The 18,733-nt window shown below is 33.1% G+C and overlaps 2 protein-coding genes across 4 annotated transcripts in view; one reads left to right on the top strand and one right to left on the bottom strand.

The window, feature by feature from the left end:
* LOC145333872 (mitochondrial uncoupling protein 4-like) overlaps nt 1–18,733 on the bottom strand; it is a 103,821-nt gene that overhangs the window by 36,344 nt on the left and 48,744 nt on the right. The window lies entirely within an intron of this gene.
* LOC145334823 (uncharacterized) lies at nt 3,289–18,667 on the top strand. Its single transcript, XM_080180451.1, has 9 exons — nt 3,289–3,370; nt 3,822–3,863; nt 4,214–4,280; nt 7,539–7,619; nt 8,528–8,622; nt 9,704–9,785; nt 10,426–10,505; nt 18,145–18,189; nt 18,398–18,667. The coding sequence occupies exons 4-9, from the start codon at nt 7,565–7,567 to the stop codon at nt 18,461–18,463; spliced, it is 423 nt and encodes a 140-aa protein (XP_080036577.1). The 5' UTR covers nt 3,289–3,370; nt 3,822–3,863; nt 4,214–4,280; nt 7,539–7,564; the 3' UTR covers nt 18,464–18,667.

Here is an 18,733-nt window from a genome sequence, read left to right as displayed (position 1 = left end):
GAAAACTTATGCCTCTTAAAACTGAAATTTTTAGTTTTTTTGTCTTTTTAAGCATTACCGACAGACAGACGGACAAATATATATAGAGCAGATGCGCATAAATCATGACTAAATATTTCAGCTATCTATTTTAAATAGCAGCCAAAAAACACATTTCACCACAGAGCGTTTTTGCATTTATAGTTTGTTCATGAAGTTTTATGATGTTATAAGGCTAACAGAATGTCTAAAGAAATCACTTACAATGTGATATAACCCTGGGATAAAGGAACGGGACAATGAATATAAACTTTGTTATATTGGCTGATTTGTTTAACAATATTTGATAATCATTTCACAATATGATTGTTTTTAGCAAGATATTTTTAAAGATTTCTGTGGATTGTCTAACAATTCGGCAGCTAACCAACATCAGCGGCTTAGTAAACAAAGCTCAGAATATCTGCAGCAAAAGTTTTTTTATCAAGTTAAAGAGGCAGCAAATACGATTTAAAAAAAAATTATGTTTTTGAGCCCAATAATATTCACTGTTTAGTCAGATTTTAGGACGCCCAACGATTTTTTGCTGGAGGGGGGGGGGAGATACCCCTAGAAATTTTGTTTGTGATGGTAAACAAAATTTCTCGCGCTCTTTTTATACCCCTCAGCTCTCGAAAAAAAAAGGCTTGGACGTCCTTGATGAATATACCTATTCCTATAGCCCTAATGTATCCTGACCCATAATAGGATTACCATTAAGAAATAAAAAAATCCACTTATATATATCTGGTATATTTTCTATCTTTTCCACAGTAATTAGGTTGGTTTCATATAATAAATAATATTTATAACATATAATCAATATATAATATAACAATAAAAGTTTTCACGTTATAATAGTATTTACAAGCGAATCTTCTCTAAAATTTTCTTTTCTATGAATTAGAAAAAGGGTGTTTCTTTAGCAAAGTAAAAATAAATTAAAAGTTCTTTTTAAATGCGAATCCAGGATTAACGAACCCACCAATCAATTTTTCACCTGTCCACGTATTCTATATCTATATTCTATATATATCTATCTATGTGTTTTGTTATATTCTGATTTTACTGCAAGGAAAAATATTTTAAAAGAAATCTAAAACTGCGTGAAAGGATAAACTAATATTTCTAATTGTCAATATTGGTGGCAAGGTATAAAATGAGTGAAGATAGTTATGAGATGAGACCTCCAATACAGGAAAATAAAGTTTCTCGTATTCACTCGAATCCGGTGGATAGGAACCGGTTCTCATCCATACGAAAAAACTATGTCTAGCATCGTATTATATCCAGCTTTCTACGAATATAAAATTGTACAATCATAAGATTATAACCAGTTTTTGTAGTCCTTGCCTTAGGCACCTCGGGGCTAAAAAACTGGTTTTAATTTTATAATTGTACATTCTATATCCGCGGAAAGCTGTTTATAATACGATGCAAGAAATAACTATTCTTGGAAAAAAATATTTAAAGAAACTAAGGCTTGCAAAAAGCTTAATTTTTAAGTTAGTTAATTAGCGACTACTACGACCCTAGAGGCACTAGATAAATTCGACCAATTTCTTATTTTAGCTTCAAAAAGAAAGAAGTTTCTAGTGGCAATTTTTATTGGGAGGGTGATACGGTAATACCCTCCCCCAAAACAGTTATAAACAGGACCTAAAGGAAGCTACAATGTAAAGGAGAACTATATCGGTTCAGCGGTTAGCAAGATCCTTTGGGAAACACACAAACACTGATCCTATTACTTGGTCCTATTAATGAAATACATTAAGAATGCATGACTTTATTATGAAAAAATACGAATAAAATTTAGTAATAATCTAATAACAAGGATGACAACATCCATAAGTAGCGAAGCATAAACAATTAAATAAGAATTTAGATATTAGTTGACAAAAGCATGTATATTAGGAAAAAATCACGAAACCTTTTCAACATTTGTTTTTAATTTCTTAATATTTATTTATATTTCAGTACTACGACTAACAGACTGACGGTCAAAGTAAATTACATACTGGATGCTCAGAACAACGGGAAATTTAATTTTGCTATTTTTAACTACAAAAATTTTTAAAAAACGGACCATAAACACCAAAGATATGAAGAAAAATGTGAAAAATATAAAAATAGCCAAAAACCTGCAAAAAGGCAGTCAGACATGTGTTCTTGAAATGAAAGGAAATTTAATTTTGATATATAAAACTGAAAAACTTTGGAAATTGGGCCATAAACACCAAAGGTATAGAGAAAAATGTGAAAAATACAAAAATAGCCTAAAACCTGCTTAAAGGCAGTCTGAACGTCATAGTTGTTTTCTTGAAACGACAGAAAATTTAATTCTGATTCTATAACTGAAAAAATTTTGGAAATCGGACCATAAACACCAAAGATATGGAGAAAAATGTGAAAAATACAAAAATAGCCTAAAACCTGCTAAAAAGCGGTCCTATCGCCATTGATGTTTTATAGTTAATTGTGCTCCTTGATAATGGGAATGTTGTCAAAAAATTCCAGCCTTTTATCTATTATAGGAGCCGAGAAAATCACGTTTCCCCCAAACTAAGACAGACATACGGACATATACTACGCAAAAAACTTTACAACATAAAATAGGAATCAGTGGAATTGGAAGATTCTCAAGGAAAATCTTTTTTATTCAACAAAATCAAAAGATATTTAAAAAATAAAATAGCTCAAAACCACCCCGGGACCTATGTCAAGCTTCCCTTAAATGGAGACTCATTCGGTTCAGTAGTCATTGAAATATTAAGCTTCATACAAAATCCTTACTACATTATGTAATAGGATATAGCATATATCCTCTTTATTGGTTTGAGAAAAATATACAAAAAAATAATTTGATTAAGCTAGCAGCCTAGAAAAAAAAACCGTTATGAAATAAGGGATACGAAGTGAGGATTCAAAAAAGCCTTTACATTATGATCCTTAGATTGGTTAAAGGATTAATAATATATACAAAATATTGTAAAAAATGTAATTGTAAATGAAAAAGGAAATAGTAGCTTTCGCTATATTGAGTGAAATTGTGAGCAAGCTTCCAGTCAAATGCGCTCATTAAGTCTAACTGTTTTTAATGTTGACCAAAACGTGTAGTATAATTAAACGTATATTTAAAAAAAGTTTGATCTAATAAGCGCATTTGACTGGAATCTTACTCACAACTTTACGCAATATTGCGAAAGCTACTATTACCTTTAATCGGGCTTTAGATTTATTTTTGACATAAAAAGATTTTAAAATAGGAAGTTCTCGGCTTATCATCAATGTTTTATTTAAGACATGTAATAGCTGCTTTATTTGTGGATTCTTTGTTTATTACTTGTGTAAGGTAAAATGTTTTCTCGTATTCATTCGAAACCGATTAATATCTAGTGGATTAGAAACGGTTCATATATTAACTAACGGATGCGCCCCTAGCCTCTAGGTGCTTTGCCCCAAGATAATGATCTCCGCACAACTCCAAAAACAAATGAGGGGTATTTTCAGTTTTTTTAGGCGGTTGGGGGTGTCCCACCCCCCAAGAAAATAACTTCAAACCACTACAGGACCAGTAGATATATTCCCTGAAGAGTAGAATCCAATCGGTTTAGTGGTTACTGAGATCTTAAGGGACGGACGGACAGACATCAAGCTACTTTGTATTATAGATATACAGAGAGATTAAGGGAACTCTAAAAGCACTTACTCTAATGGGTATATACAACATTTCTTAGTGAAGTAGTGAGTCAATAAGGGAAGCAAATACTTATAGAGATGCTATACCATATTTTTATTTCCAGGAAAATCATCCAGAGATAGTTTTTCAAGGACTGGATTATCAGGTGGATTAAAAATAATTTAACAATGTTTTTATACTTGTATTAAAGTTACAGAATGTCTGTATGTCTGTTTGTACCCAGAATCTTACTAACCGCTGAACCGATATGGTTCTCCTTTACAATGTAGTTTCTCATATATTAGGTCCTGGAGCATTTATAACTATTTTGAGGAAGGGTAACACCCCACCTCCCTCCTTAGAAAAAATGGCCTGGCCCCCTAAAAAATATATTTTCCCTCACCCCCCCTCCCCCCCCACTCTAGAGTGCAAACCTATAGTTTCAATATTTTTAAAGTTTAGTGTTAAATTTTCGAGATAAGGTTATGAAATTTAAATTAAAGTTTCACTTTCTAGGCTGTTCTGCTCTTGTCCCTTTACTGTTCTTTTTCATTGGCACAAGAGATTTGTAATCAGAACAAAGGTAAAAAAAGTATGGTGATTCCTGTAGTAGTTAGGTACGACCTAGATAGTGTAGCATCTATGTAATCGTTACCAGAATGACCGTAAGTACATTTAAAACATATTGATTTTTAACCTTTTCTGACAATAATTTTTAATGTGAGATAATTATCATGTTCAATTAATTTCATATTTATTCCTAAAGCATAATATCTGAAAATATATATAAAAATGACAATTTACCTTAATTTACTTGAACAAAAGAAGTACAACCCTATAAAATTGTTACAATATATCTATAGGATGTTTTGAAAGGTTCCTAAACCTTTATTTATATAAGATTGTAGAATGTGTAAAAGGTAAATAAACAGTAATTACATAATCTAATAGTGACGTTGATGGTATGGTTATGTAAACTATTACTTTATAAATAGAGACCTAGAGACATACTGTCGTAATCGGAGAATACTATATTCAAGACGTCTCATTGGTTAAAACATTTTACAGATCTTGGTACATAGGGGGCGTAATTTTTTCATTTCATTCACATTATGAGTCAACTAACCATTATTGCATATCATAGGATAAGGCCAGGCCTAGCTATTCTAACAATCAATCTACAAAAAATCCAGAAACCTTTAAAAGTAAGGTGGGGGTATATCTTGTTTTTTTATGTAATTGAAGAGGAGTGGGTAAGAAGGCGAGGAAAAGGGGAAGTGGGTGGTAGGGAAATTTTCCTTTAGAATTGTTTGTCAGAATCACATTCCCTTTTCCATGGATAAGGCTTTCATCAAGTAAATTATTTTGTGTGAAATTTCTTCCCTATTTGACTAAACATATAATATGTTAGTTAGGAATATTTTAATTTTGTAGAATTAGGTTAGCTTTCGTTTATAACATATAAACAAAGGCTTTTGTCTGCTATAAATTCATTTTCAAGTTTAATGAAAAATGGGGTCAGATGGACCATCTAGATATATTAAAGATATATTAAGTCTATTACTTTTACTTTATGTGAGTGGTAGTGACAGTATGGTAAATGTTTTTTAAAGGTAGATAATTAAAAATGAGCATTGAAAGTTAAAGTGTGTCATTAAAACAACTTAAAATTTATTGCAAGATAAAAGTTTGTCATTAATGCAACAAAATATTTATCTTCTGAACATTGATTAAAATGTTTATTTTTTTGTGCTTTTACTTTTCCACCATTCAAAAAAGAAATTCAATTGTAATGTAATTATTATCCGTAAGGACCTCTAAAACAAATGTCTCCAAAGAGTTTGTCTGTGTGCTTCAGTCAACATTTCTATAGAGTAATGGAATGTCAAAGTAGAAGAATGTTTTTCTACGGTATGAAATTTTAAATAGATTGGCCATTTAAATATCGTACTGGAAAGAACATACATTTTTGACAGAAAAATCAGTACTGTTACCTAAATTCATCACACCCTATAATATAAAGTAGTAAGCTTTTTTGTTTGTAGCAACCACTGAATCGATATGGTTCTCCGTTTGAGGGAAACTTTGTATAGGCCCTAGGACGGTTTAATTCTATAAAATAAGTCTGGGTATGGTTTTAAGCTATTTTTCTACCCTTCCATTTCCCTTCGAATATAGAGCCCCAAGATACTAGGGGCGCAGTTACTAGTAGTTACATACAGTACTAGAAAAATCAGAATCTATTAATCACAAGAAGCACCTATCAAAAATTCTAGATTTATTGTTTGATTTAAACAGATTGAAAACACGACTAATGAATGTTTTGATTGTATAAACATATTTTCCAAGGAACAATAAATGTAAAAGTATAGATGCATAATCCAAACACTACCTGGCTCAAGTGAAAAAGAACCTTTTCGTCAGCTAGCAAATTGCTTTCTAAATTTTTATAGGGACTCGGCTGTGTTAATAATACCAACGCTATTAACTGATTTCAAAGATACAATACAAAATCTGGACAGTATCCCCGCCCAGTGGGCAAATTTACTTATAGCTCATGCAGGGGCGTCCAAGCTTTTTTTTTTGGGGGGGGTAAAAAATTTTAGGGGGGGGGGTAATTCGTGTTTGGGGGGGGTAAAATGGCACGCGAAGCGCGCCGAAATTTTTTTTTACCCCCCCCAAAATTTTTACCCCGGGGGTAAAATTTGATTGGGGGGGGTAATTACCCCCCCTAAATTCTGTTGAGGGGGGTAAATACTCCCCCCAAATCTGTTGGGGGGGTAATTACCCCCCCCAAACTAATTTACCCTGGGGGTAAAATTTTTGGGGGGGGTAATTTAATTATGTAAAAAAAGCACCTACCTAATCTATTAAGTTAATAAGTACTATCCTATAACATAAAGTAGTAAGTAAGGTTTATTTGACTATAGCTTCAGATTTCATTACTTTTAATACTGAGTTCTCCTTTATAGGAAAGCTTCACATAGATCCCATGATGGTTCCACACTATTATAGGTCAATCCTTTGAGTGGTTTTAGGCTATTTTTCTCCTCCCTTTTTACCCTTTAGAAAACACGAGTTCTTAGATGCTAAGGGCGCCACTACTATTCAAATATATAGTAGTATCTCATTCTTTAGAACATTAAATACAATAATTAACTCACTAACAAATGAACCAATATGATTATACTTTAAAGTGAAGCGTCTTATAGGTCCTGGTAAGTTTTATAACTAGTTTTGAGACACCCTGACATCCTCCCAAAAGAAATCGCCTATAGAAATTCTTTTTCATTATTTAATGAAATATTTAATTTAGTTAGGTATCTATTTTATGGAATCTTCAGTGCTTTACAATTACATCATAGATCCCCGGGATGGTTTAGGGGGGGGGGGGCGGGGATTACTCCCTCCCCCCCCCCAAAAAAAAATTTTCAGTAAAATTTTTTTTTTAAGAACATTCAATTTGGGGGGGGTAAATACCCCCCCCAAAATTTTTTTTTTAAAGAACATTTATTTTGGGGGGGGTAATTACAATGGTTTGGGGGGGTAATTACCCCCCCCAAAATGGTTTGGGGGGGTAAATACCCCCCCAAAATGGTTTGGGGGGGTAATTACCCCCCCCAAAATGGTTTGGGGGGGTAAATACCCCCCCCAAAATCGTTGGGGGTGCCTACGGCACCCCCAAGGTAGGGGTAATTTTTTTTTGGGGGGGGTATTGTTCAAAAATTTTTGGGGGTGCCTACGGCACCCCCAAAATCGTTTGGGGGTGCCAAATGGCCCATTACCCCCCCCCTTGGACGCCTATGAGCTCATGTCCCTCTATTCTTATAACTTAATTTAGGAATAATAAGAACGGCTGATATTCTGATGAACGTATCCTTCCCAACCTGTGTTTTTATTTCTCTTTTTGTCTGGGGATTAGGTAAGTATACTCGGTGTATGTTGTAGTCAGTGCCAGGGAGAGAGGGAACATTTTTATTCCTATAGTCCCCAAAGTTTTATAATAACGTTTTCTTATTTGTTGGATTAACAACTTTAAAGACTTCTAACGATTTTGATTGGTTGATTAATTTATTTAAGTGTCCAAACGTTTTAACCACTGATTGTGTATTCTACGGAAGGGCTAATTTTATGTATCATAGTTATTGGGGAGTAAAACAATTTATCAGCCATTGTCTTATACCTTTAGTATTAGTCCAGGGATTGTTTTTAGTAGACCATGTGGCGAGTTAATTTGTCTCCTAATACGAGACATCTAAAAAAATCGACCACCCCCCACCAAAAAAAATGAAGACAACTTGTCCCTTTATTTAGCAAGGACCTTAAGATATAGAAGGCAGGGAGGAGGGGACACTGCATTGTTTATTACACTAGTCCCCAAAGTTTTAAAAACCCCGTTTAGAATTTAGATTTGTTAGTTCAAAACTTAACATGTCCAAACGTTTCAAACAATAATTTTAATCTAAAGAAGGAGTAATATTGCTTATAATTTTTGCGGATGCAAATCAATTTATTTGCATTATCTTATCCCTTTAGATCTCTGACTAGAAGGGATTGTAAATATAACAGGGACCTTAAGGGATAAGACATTAGCCGATAAATTGGTGTACATCTCCAATGATTATAAACAAAATTACCCCTTCTGTAGATTTAAATTAGTGGTTGAAACGTTTAAACACTCAACTTATTGAACCAACAAAACAAAATTCACCTAAGTCCCCAAAGTAGTTAAGCCAACGTTTAAGAAAGTGTTATTATAAAACATTAGGAACTAGTGTAATACACTGCCCATTATCCCCTCTCTTTGTGTAAATATTATGTTATCGTTAGGCCATACTGGTGTGGTTGATCAGAGCTGGAAGCATCATTACTTCCACACCTTTACTTCGGTTTCATGTGTTCTATCCATGATTTTCTGTCCAAAGGTAAAAATCTTTTTTTAAAAAGCCCGCAAGAAATACACCGCCCAAACCGCTGAAAGACTGACACAAGAGCCAAATACCCCTTTTTTTCTTGCAGGCTTCCTTTATTATTTAATATTAAACTTGGGTGATAGAAAAAAGTTTTCAGGTATGGCTTGGAAACCGATTTATATCCGCTGGATTAGAACCGGTTCTGAAAAATCATGTATCGTATCCAGGGGCGTCCAAGCTTTTTATTTTGGGGGGGGTAAAAATTTTTTAGGGGGGGGTAATTCGTTTTTGGGGGGTAAAATGGCGCGCCGCAAATTTTTTTTTTCCCTCCCAAAATTTTTACCCCGGGGGTAAAATTTGCTTGGGGGGGGGGGGGTAATTACCCCCCCTGAAATCTGTTGGCAGGGGTAAATTTAGTTTACCCCCCCCCCAAATTTACCCCCGGGGTAAAATTTTTGGGGGGGGTAATTTAAATTTTATTAAACATATAGTATTAAAAATGCGCGCGAAGCGCACAAAAATTTTTTTTATTAGAGATTTTTTATTTTGGGGGGGGGGGGGGTATTTACCCCCCCCCAAACAAATGGGTAGGGATAAATTTTAAATGGGGGGGGTAATCGCCACATTACCCCCCCCCCCCTTGGACGCCTATGATCGTATCTTATTACAGAAAATTTACCACGAATAATAAAATAAAACAAAATCAATTTAAATTTAATAAACCCGGGCTTTCAGCCCATAGGGTCCAACCAAGCTGGAATTTCTGTCTATAATACTATGGTATAAATAACTTTTGTGATTGAAAGAGTAAATCTGTAATGAAAAAAAGACTCAATTACTCAATAAAGAAATAATTATGAAAGTATGAAAAATAATTAAAAGGGAGAAGTAGCTTGTGCAATATTGCGTAAAATTGTGAGTAAGCTTCCAATCAAAGGCGATTATTTAGTCTAACTGTTATTAAATATACGTTTTATTATACTATGCATTTTGTCAGTATTAAGCACAGTTAGTCTTAATAATCGCTAATGACTGGACGCTTACTCACAATTTTACGCAATATTGCACAAGCTACTTCTCCCTTTATGACTAGGAATGGAAACCAAAGAACTGTTACATGCCCCTGATATACGCCATCATTTACTTTACATTCTATGTAACTATGCAATTATCAGGTAATACAATTTTTCCCTAGTATGGCTTCGAAACCAATTAATATACGCTTGATTAGAACCGGTTCTCAGCCATACTGAAACAGCAATTGTAGCATCATGTTAAAGCCAAATTTTAACGAATATTAAAAAAACCCAAAAAATATAATACCTTCGGCCCCTTGGGACTAAAAACTGGCTTTAATCTTATAATTTACTATTGTAATATCCGCGGAAAGCTGTCTATAATACGATACAATAAATAACTATTCTTCATGAAATAGAACATAAAGCCCCTAGAGTCACGTAAATTTTTTTTAGTCTAGGTTTAACAAAAAAATATTTTTTCGACCGCTAGATTGATTTAGTGGTTTAGATATCTCTTAAGAGGGACTGGTACCCACCCAAAAAATAGCTATAAACCTTCCCAGGACCCATGAGAAGCTACACTGTAAAGAAGAACCACATTGGTTCGGCGGTTAGCGAGATCCTTTTGTACACACAGACAGAGAGACACACAGAGATCCAGTTACTTATTATAAAGATAATAAAGTCAAAGTGTTAAAAAGATAACTGTTACGGACGTACGGACGGACCGACCGTAATTAAAGAAAAGCTTTGCTTAAAAAACTTAAAGTTCAGACAACTATTTATATCTTTTAAGGGAACCTTTCAATAAGTCTCCAGTTGATTGATTTCCGAACTGACCCAACCTTGGCTTCTGGAGTTGCTCTAGCTTCACTTGTAAGTTTAACAAGGACGACAACATTCTTAAGTAGCAAAGCTCAAGAAAATCCTGGAATAGAAAACCAGACTAAGGGAGTTAAACAGCAGATGTTCAGTTCTTATGACAAAGAAAACAAAGAGAGAATATGCAAAAACTCATAAAACCTCAAAAATGTAGACTAGATGAGCATATGACATAAGAATCTTTACTGAAAATTTCAGCTGAGATAAAATCAACCTTATTCGACGTTCACTCAAAGCCCAAAAATAATGGACTTAAAAGTGTATTAAACTGTATATAAGACATTTGCGAATATATTGATACCATTAATTTGCCTCTTAGATAGAAAAAAGTATGTTTTTTTTAATATTTTTCTCTTGCTACAAATCAAATTTCAAATTTAAGTCACCAAAAATGCTAAACTAATTTTTGCTCTAGAAGAATCAATTTTTGGAGTTAGAAAGTGCTTAATACCTCATTTTAATCGCCTGGCATTGCTTTATAATATACAGGTAATGACTTGGTTTTTTATGGAACAGCTGACTAATAAATTGAGGTTTTGTGATAAACCTACTTTTGTTGTTGCTCCATAAATGATATTTTTTTTCCCAATTTTTTTGGCTGTAAAGAAGCTTTATATATTCATATAACATCCACCTAAATTTGACTTTTGATATTTTATTTATAACATCACCAGAGGGAATTGAATTTTGGAAAAAAATATCAATTTATATTTTACACTGCTATGCATTGTTCTTGTTCTTGTTTCTAAAAAAAATTTATATTATACAAAAGAGAATTATTTAACGCTTCTATAGGTATGTTTATCATTTTTCTAGGCTAAATATAACTATAATTAGACCATTTTAAAGTTAGACATCATAACATATTAACACAATTATTGAATCGGTCTGTATTATTAAGCTGGCAACTCTTAAAACAGCTGCATTTCATTATCCTATTATATAAAGTAGTATCTTTTTTGTCTTCAGCTTAAGATTTTGACAATTACAGTACCTATTGAGTTCTGTGTTTTATGGATGCTTCTTATAGGACCCTGGATAGTTTTGGAATTTTGAAAAAAATATCAATTTATATTTTACACTGCTATGCATTGTTCTCATTCTTGTTTCTAAAAAATATTTTTATAATTAAAAAGAGAATTATTTAATGCTTCTATAGGTATGTTAATCATTTTTCTAGTCTAAATATAACTATAATTTCAGCATTTTTTAAACATCATTATATTCAAGTTATTGTAATTTTTAAATAAAATATCAATATCAAGAACTATTGGAACAATTTTTACCATGCAAAACAAGGTGTTATACAGTGTAGGATCCCTCACAATATCTATCTGTCTGTCTATAATGCATTACACATGTAATGCTAATAGAGAGGATGCTATAAGAGTGCTCTTATAATGTGAACTTCTCATAATTGAATGGGCTTCCTGAAACCAGAGACCATAAAGTTGGCCTAGTCACTACAAGGGGGAGTGCAGGAGTATCTAGGGGGAGGTGCTTGTAAAAGGGTAATTTTTTTAGAGATAGGGGTAATCACCCCCCTTAATATATTATGGGGGGTATAAACCCAGCCTTTTAAATTTTTTTTAATAGGAGTAAAGAAAATCCTTAAAACTTACAAATCTAGGAATCAAACTAGCACCCCAACCAATAATCGGTTCCATGCCAAATGTAGGAGTGAAAAAACATTGGAGGGACAAATGCATGAGTCCCAAACGTCAGAGTGGAACAAACGCAGGAGTGGGACAAAAGTTGGAGTGGACAAACGCAGGATTTTTGGGACAAACGTCGGAGTGGACAAACACAGGAGTCCCAAACTTTTTTTTCAATTTTGAATTTTTTTTATACAAACACAGCCCCCCCATACCTTTGTCCTGTTACTTTTCTTAGTTAGGTTAGGTTAGGATATAGGCTAGGGGGCTGAGCGCTGCAGCCATAGTCATTATTTTGTAGACAGGGGTATAAAAAATTTCAAAATTGTAATATTATTAAAATAGTAGACACTCCTAGGTTTTATTTAAGCAATGTCCACTCCAATGTTTTCCACTCCGATGTTTGTCCACCTTGATGTTTGTCCACTCTGACGTTTGTCCCATTCTTACGTTTGTCCACTCCGATGTTTGGGACTCCTGCATTTGTCCACTCCGACATTTGGGACTCTTATGTTTGAGGTAGAACCCCAATAAGTAAATCTCAATAAAACTTCATAAAATTATGCAAAATATCAAAGTATTCAATCCCTGAATTTCAACCATCTATCTTGAATAGGAGTAGAGAAAATCATGAAAACTTGAAATGTAGGAATCGATATAGCCCACCCCAGTTTTTTGGCAAATCCTAATGAAACTTGATGAAAATATGGAGTATTGATAGAGAGAGAGAATATTCAATCCATGAAAATTTCAGCCTTCTATCTTTTATAGAAGCCGAGAAAATCTCGTTTTCCCCTTTCTGTCTCAGACAGACAGACATACCAATGGACAGACATACAGATGAATGGACAGACAATGGACGGACAAATATTTTGAATTATAGAGTAGCTTCACTACTAAAAAACTAAATAGGATAATTGTTGTACACAAATTGATTTCAGTATGTTTTAAATGAGCTTACATAATCAAGGACGTCCAAGCTTTTTGATTTGGGGGGGGAAGGGGGGGGGGGGAATTGAAATATCTAAATTTGGGCATCCCCATGTTTATTTTGTGGGGTAATCTTTATATAATAGAGGCAAGGACGTCAAAGCTTTTTATATTTTTTTTTTTTGGGGGGGGGGGGAGAGGGGAAGATTAAAAATTAAAAATTTAAAAATTATGGGGTTGCCCCAAATTAATTAATAACCCTTACCCCCTAACCCCCTCCCCACCGGGACATCCCTTTACATAAAGTAATGATTATAAAGTTGCTAAGTACCTTACTGCTACAAAAATCATCTTCCAACATTTAAGATTAATTCTAACACGCCTGAATTAACAATAAGAGCTAACCATGGCGTGGATATACACATCCTAATTGTAAAAATGTTTTGCTTTTTAAAATTGTAAATCAATTATTCAGGAATCGTTTTACTTTGTTTGTTTACTAGCAGCTGCGCTCCAAGCATCTAGGAGCTCTGTAATTAAAGGAGTAAGGAAATTAGTAAACTAGCCTTATACTTTACCGAAATCATAAGCTACAGACAAAAAAGCTTTATATAATATGTATTAATTTGTAAAACTGCAAATGATAAAATATGACCTATTTTTTTCTCTTTAAAAATTCTCTTTAAACACCTCCCCCTTTTTATATAAAGATGCTAATTCCCCCCCAACCCCAAGAGGATATAAGCAGTAAAAAACCCCGCAGGGGGCACAATTTTCTAACACTTCTTTCTTATTTAGTCTTTTAAAATGATTCAAAATGCATTGACATATATATGTATATTTTTTTAAACTCTTATTTTATACATCTTAATTGGAACTGATGATCTATTTTTATAGAGAAATATATGTATTCCATCAATAAAAAGTTAACAAATTAAGTGTGTTTATACATATAATAATTACTGTATATAATAGGATAATGAAATGCAGCTGTTTTAAGAGTTGCCAGCTTAATAATACAGACCGATTCAATAATTGTGTTAATATGTTATGATGTCTAACTTTAAAATGGTCTAATTATAGTTATATTTAGCCTAGAAAAATGATAAACATACCTATAGAAGCGTTAAATAATTCTCTTTTGTATAATATAAATTTTTTTTAGAAACAAGAACAAGAACAATGCATAGCAGTGTAAAATATAAATTGATATTTTTTTCCAAAATTCAATTCCCTCTGGTGATGTTATAAATAAAATATCAAAAGTCAAATTTAGGTGGATGTTATATGAATATATAAAGCTTCTTTACAGCCAAAAAAATTGGGGAAAAAATATCATTTATGGAGCAACAACAAAAGTTGGTTTATCACAAAACCTCGATTTATTAGTCAGCTGTTCCATAAAAAACCAAGTCATTACCTGTATATTATAAAGCAATGCCAGGCGATTAAAATGAGGTATTAAGCACTTTCTAACTCCAAAAATTGATTCTTCTAGAGCAAAAATTAATTTAGCATTTTTGGTGACTTAAATTTGAAATTTGATTTGTAGCAAGAGAAAAATATTAAAAAAACATACTTTTTTCTATCTAAGAGGCAAATTAATGGTATCAATATATTCGCAAATGTCTTATATACAGTTTAATACACTTATAAGTCCATTATTTTTGGGCTTTGAGTGAACGTCGAATAAGGTTGATTTTATCTCAGCTGTCTGTCTTTCTTCAATATTCCCCAATAGCGTTACGGTTTGACTGACGGACGGACAAAGGTAATTATATAGTAGCTTAAGTAGATACTGATCTCGAAATTATTGGAGGAAAACTTTGTCCCCCAAATAAACTACCTATTCATACTATAAATCTTCCCCTTTCCCTCCTTTATTAAGGGAGGGGGAAGTTTGTACAGTTATAGGAAATGAAATTCAGTACTAAAGTTTGGGAGGGCCGTTTGAGCTTGTTTTTAGAGTTATCAACCTAATTCTTTTTGTGAGCTCTCTTATATGACTGGATCTACACATAAAACTTTTAAAATCGAATTTTGGGACTTTCCCTCTAGGGGCTAGTGGAGCAAAAGACCCCCCCAAACACTAAAAATTTAAGTTCTGAGCTTATTTTTAGAGATATGGAGATTTTTTTTTCAGAAACCTTTTTTAACAAAACCAAACTAAGTAATCATTGGAGATTTCATTTTGGGACTTTCCTTCTAGGGGCTTGTGGAGCAACAGACCCCCAAAAACACTAAAAATTTGCGTTCTAAGCTTATTTTTAAAGATATCAACCTGATTTTTTTTAAATAATACTTTTTTAACACAACTAGATCAACGAACCATTACAGATTTCATTTTGGGACTTTTCTTCTAGGGGCTAGTGGAGCAAAAAAGCAAAAAGTGGAGCAAAAAATTTAAGTTCTGAGCTTATTTTTAGAGATATTGAGATCATTTTTTTTAAGAAACCTTTTTTAACAAAACCAAACTAAGTAATCATTGGAGATTTCATTTTGGGACTTTCCTTCTAGGGGCTTGTGGAGCAACAGACCCCCAAAACACTGAAAATATGCGTTCTGAGCTTAATTTTAAAGATATCAACCTGATTTTTTTAAAATAATACTTTTTTGACATAACTAGATCAACTAACCATTACAGATTTCATTTTGGGACTTTCCTTCTAGGGGCTAGTGGAGCAAAAGACCCCCCCAAACACTAAAAATTTAAGTTCTGAGCTTATTTTTAGAGATATTGAGATGATTTTTTTTTCAGAAACCTTTTTTAACATAACCAAACTAAGTAATCATTGCAGATTTCATTTTGGGACTTCCCTTCTTGGGGCTAGTGGAGCAAAAGACCCCCAAACACTAAACATTTAGGTTCTGAGCTTATTTTTAGAGATATTGAGATGTTTTTTTTTCAGAAAACTTTTTTAATACAACCAAACTAAGTAAGCATTGCAGATTTCATTTTCGGACTTTCCTTTTAGGGGCTTGTGGAGCTACAGACCCCCAAAAACACTAAAAATATGCGTTCTGAGCTTGTTTTTAAAGATATCAACCTGATTTTTTTAAAGAAAACTTTTTTAACATAACCGAATCAACGAACCATTACAGATTTCATTTTGGGACTTTCCTTCTAGGGGCTTGTGGAGCTACAGACCCCCAAAAACACTAAAAATATGCGTTCTGAGCTTATTTTTAAAGACATCAACCTGATTTTTTAAAATAATACTTTTTTAACATAACCTTAAGAAACCATTACAGATTTCATTTTCGGACTTTCTTTCTAGGGTCTAGTGGAGCAAAAGACCCCCAAAACACTAAAAATATGAGTTCTGACTCAAGCGCATTTTCATTGGACTCTTGAAGGAAAGTGCCAAATCAAAATCTGTAATGATTACCTAGTTATGTGAAAAAAATTTACATTAAAAAAATATTTTTATTGTTTTTGGGGTCTTTTGCTCCATAAGCTTATAGAAGGAAAGTCCCAAAATGAAATCTGTAAAAGTTACCAAGTTCGGTTATGTTAAAAAAGTGTTCTAAAAAAAGGAGGTTGATATCTTTAAAAATAAGCTCAGAGCTCATATTTTTAGTGTTTTGGGGGTCTTTTGCTCCACTAGCCCCTAGAAGGAAACTCCAAAAATGAAATTTGTAATGGTTCCTTAATTCGGTTATGTTAAAAAAGTTTTCTTTAAAAAAATCAGATTGACATTTTTAAAAATGAGCTCAAAACTCATATTTTTAGTGTTTCTGGAGTATTTTGCTCCACTAGCTCCTAGAAGAAAAGTCCCAAAATGAAATCTGTAATGGTTCGTTGATTCGGTTATGTTAAAAAAGTATTATTAAAAAAAAATCAGGTTGATATTTTTAAAAATAAGCTCAGAACGCATATTTTTTTGTGTTTTTGGGGGTCTGATGCTCCACAAGCCCCTAGAAGGAAAGTCCCAAAATGAAATCTGTAATGGTTCGTTGATTCAGTTATGTTAAAAAAAGTGTTATTTACAAAAAATCAGGTTGATATCTCTAAAAATAAGCTCAGAACGCATATTTTTAGTGTTTTGGGGGGTCTGTTGCTCCACAAGCCCCTAGAAGGAAAGTCCCAAAATGAAATCTGTAATGGTTCGTTGATCTAGTAATGTTAAAAAAGTATTATTCTAAAAAATCAGGTTGATATCTTTAAAAATAAGCTCAGAATGCATATTTTTAGTGTTTTTGGGGGTCTGTTGCTCCACAAGCCCCTAGAAGGAAAGTCCCAAAATGAAATCTGTAATGGTTCGTTGATTCAGTTATGTTAAAAAAGTATAATTTTAAAAAAATCAGGCTAATATCTTTAAAAATAAGCTCAGAACGCATATTTTTAGTGTTTTTGGGGGTCTGTAGCTCCACAAGACCCTAGAAGGAAAGTCCCAAAATGAAATCTCCAATGATTACTTAGTTTGTTTATGTTAAAAAAGGTTTCTGAAAAAAAATCATCTCAATATCTCTAAAAATAAGCTCAGAACTTAAATTTTTAGTGTTTGGGGGGGTCTTTTGCTCCACTAGCCCCTAGAAGGAAAGTCCCAAAATGAAATCTGTAATGGTTCGTTGATCTAGTAATGTTAAAAAAGTATAATTTAAAAAAAATCAGGTTAATATCTTTAAAAATAAGCTCAGAACGCATATTTTTAGTGTTTTGGGGGGTCTGTAGCTCCACAAGCCCCTAGAAGGAAAGTCCCAAAATGAAATCTCCAATGATTACTTAGTTTGTTTATGTTAAAAAAGGTTTCTGAAAAAAAATCATCTCAATATCTCTAAAAATAAGCTCAGAACTTAAATTTTTAGTGTTTGGGGGGGTCTTTTGCTCCACTAGCCCCTAGAGGGAAAGTCCCAAAATTCAATTTTAAAAGTTTTATGTGTAGATCCAGTCATATAAGAGAGTTTACAAAAAGAATTAGGTTAATAACTCTAAAAACAAGCTCACACGGCCCTCCCAAACTTTAGTACTGAATTTCATTTCCTATAACTGTACAAACTTCCCCCCCCCCCCCTTAATAATGATAGTCATACTTCTTCAAATTCAGGTTATGGTACCACTGATTCATCTAATATTCTGTGGACTTGCAAGGGTAACCTAACTTTTAATCTTTTAATAGCAGAAATAAAATTCAAAGTTACTTTATTATTAGAAGATAAACCTTATCAATAAAACTTAAAAATTAAGAAAATAAGAGGGGTTGGATGGGGATCGAGAAATTCAAATGAATTAGAAAATATTCAACCCTGTCATAACGTTAAAAACAAACGTAGCAATAATGAATTAATATTTTTATTTAGGTTTTCCTGAGGATCAACATTAAGCTGTCAGCTGCAGTAGATTTTGTAATTAATGGAATCAAATAAGATTACAGTTGATTCAGATAACAAAATTTGGGGGACGGGGGGATTGGAAGTAATTCTTTAAATATCCCTCTGTAAGAAATTTACCACCCCTCTCCCAAATGAGGGTCCAATGGTCATTTATAAAATTATTGTCATATAACCCTCCCTCCCCTGAATGAGGGTGCAATAGGCATCTCTAAAATTGTTGTCAAATAACCCCTTATTTCTCCCCCCCACAAAAAAAGCTTGCACGTTAAGATATATAAGTTTTTAAGTTTTTATAAAGAAATT

The sequence above is a fragment of the Acartia tonsa genome, chromosome 12, assembly GCF_053477335.1.
Source record: "Acartia tonsa isolate MP-2025a chromosome 12, ASM5347733v1, whole genome shotgun sequence".
NCBI lineage: Eukaryota > Metazoa > Arthropoda > Copepoda > Calanoida > Acartiidae > Acartia > Acartia tonsa.
This window is presented reverse-complemented; position numbering and strand designations above follow the sequence as displayed.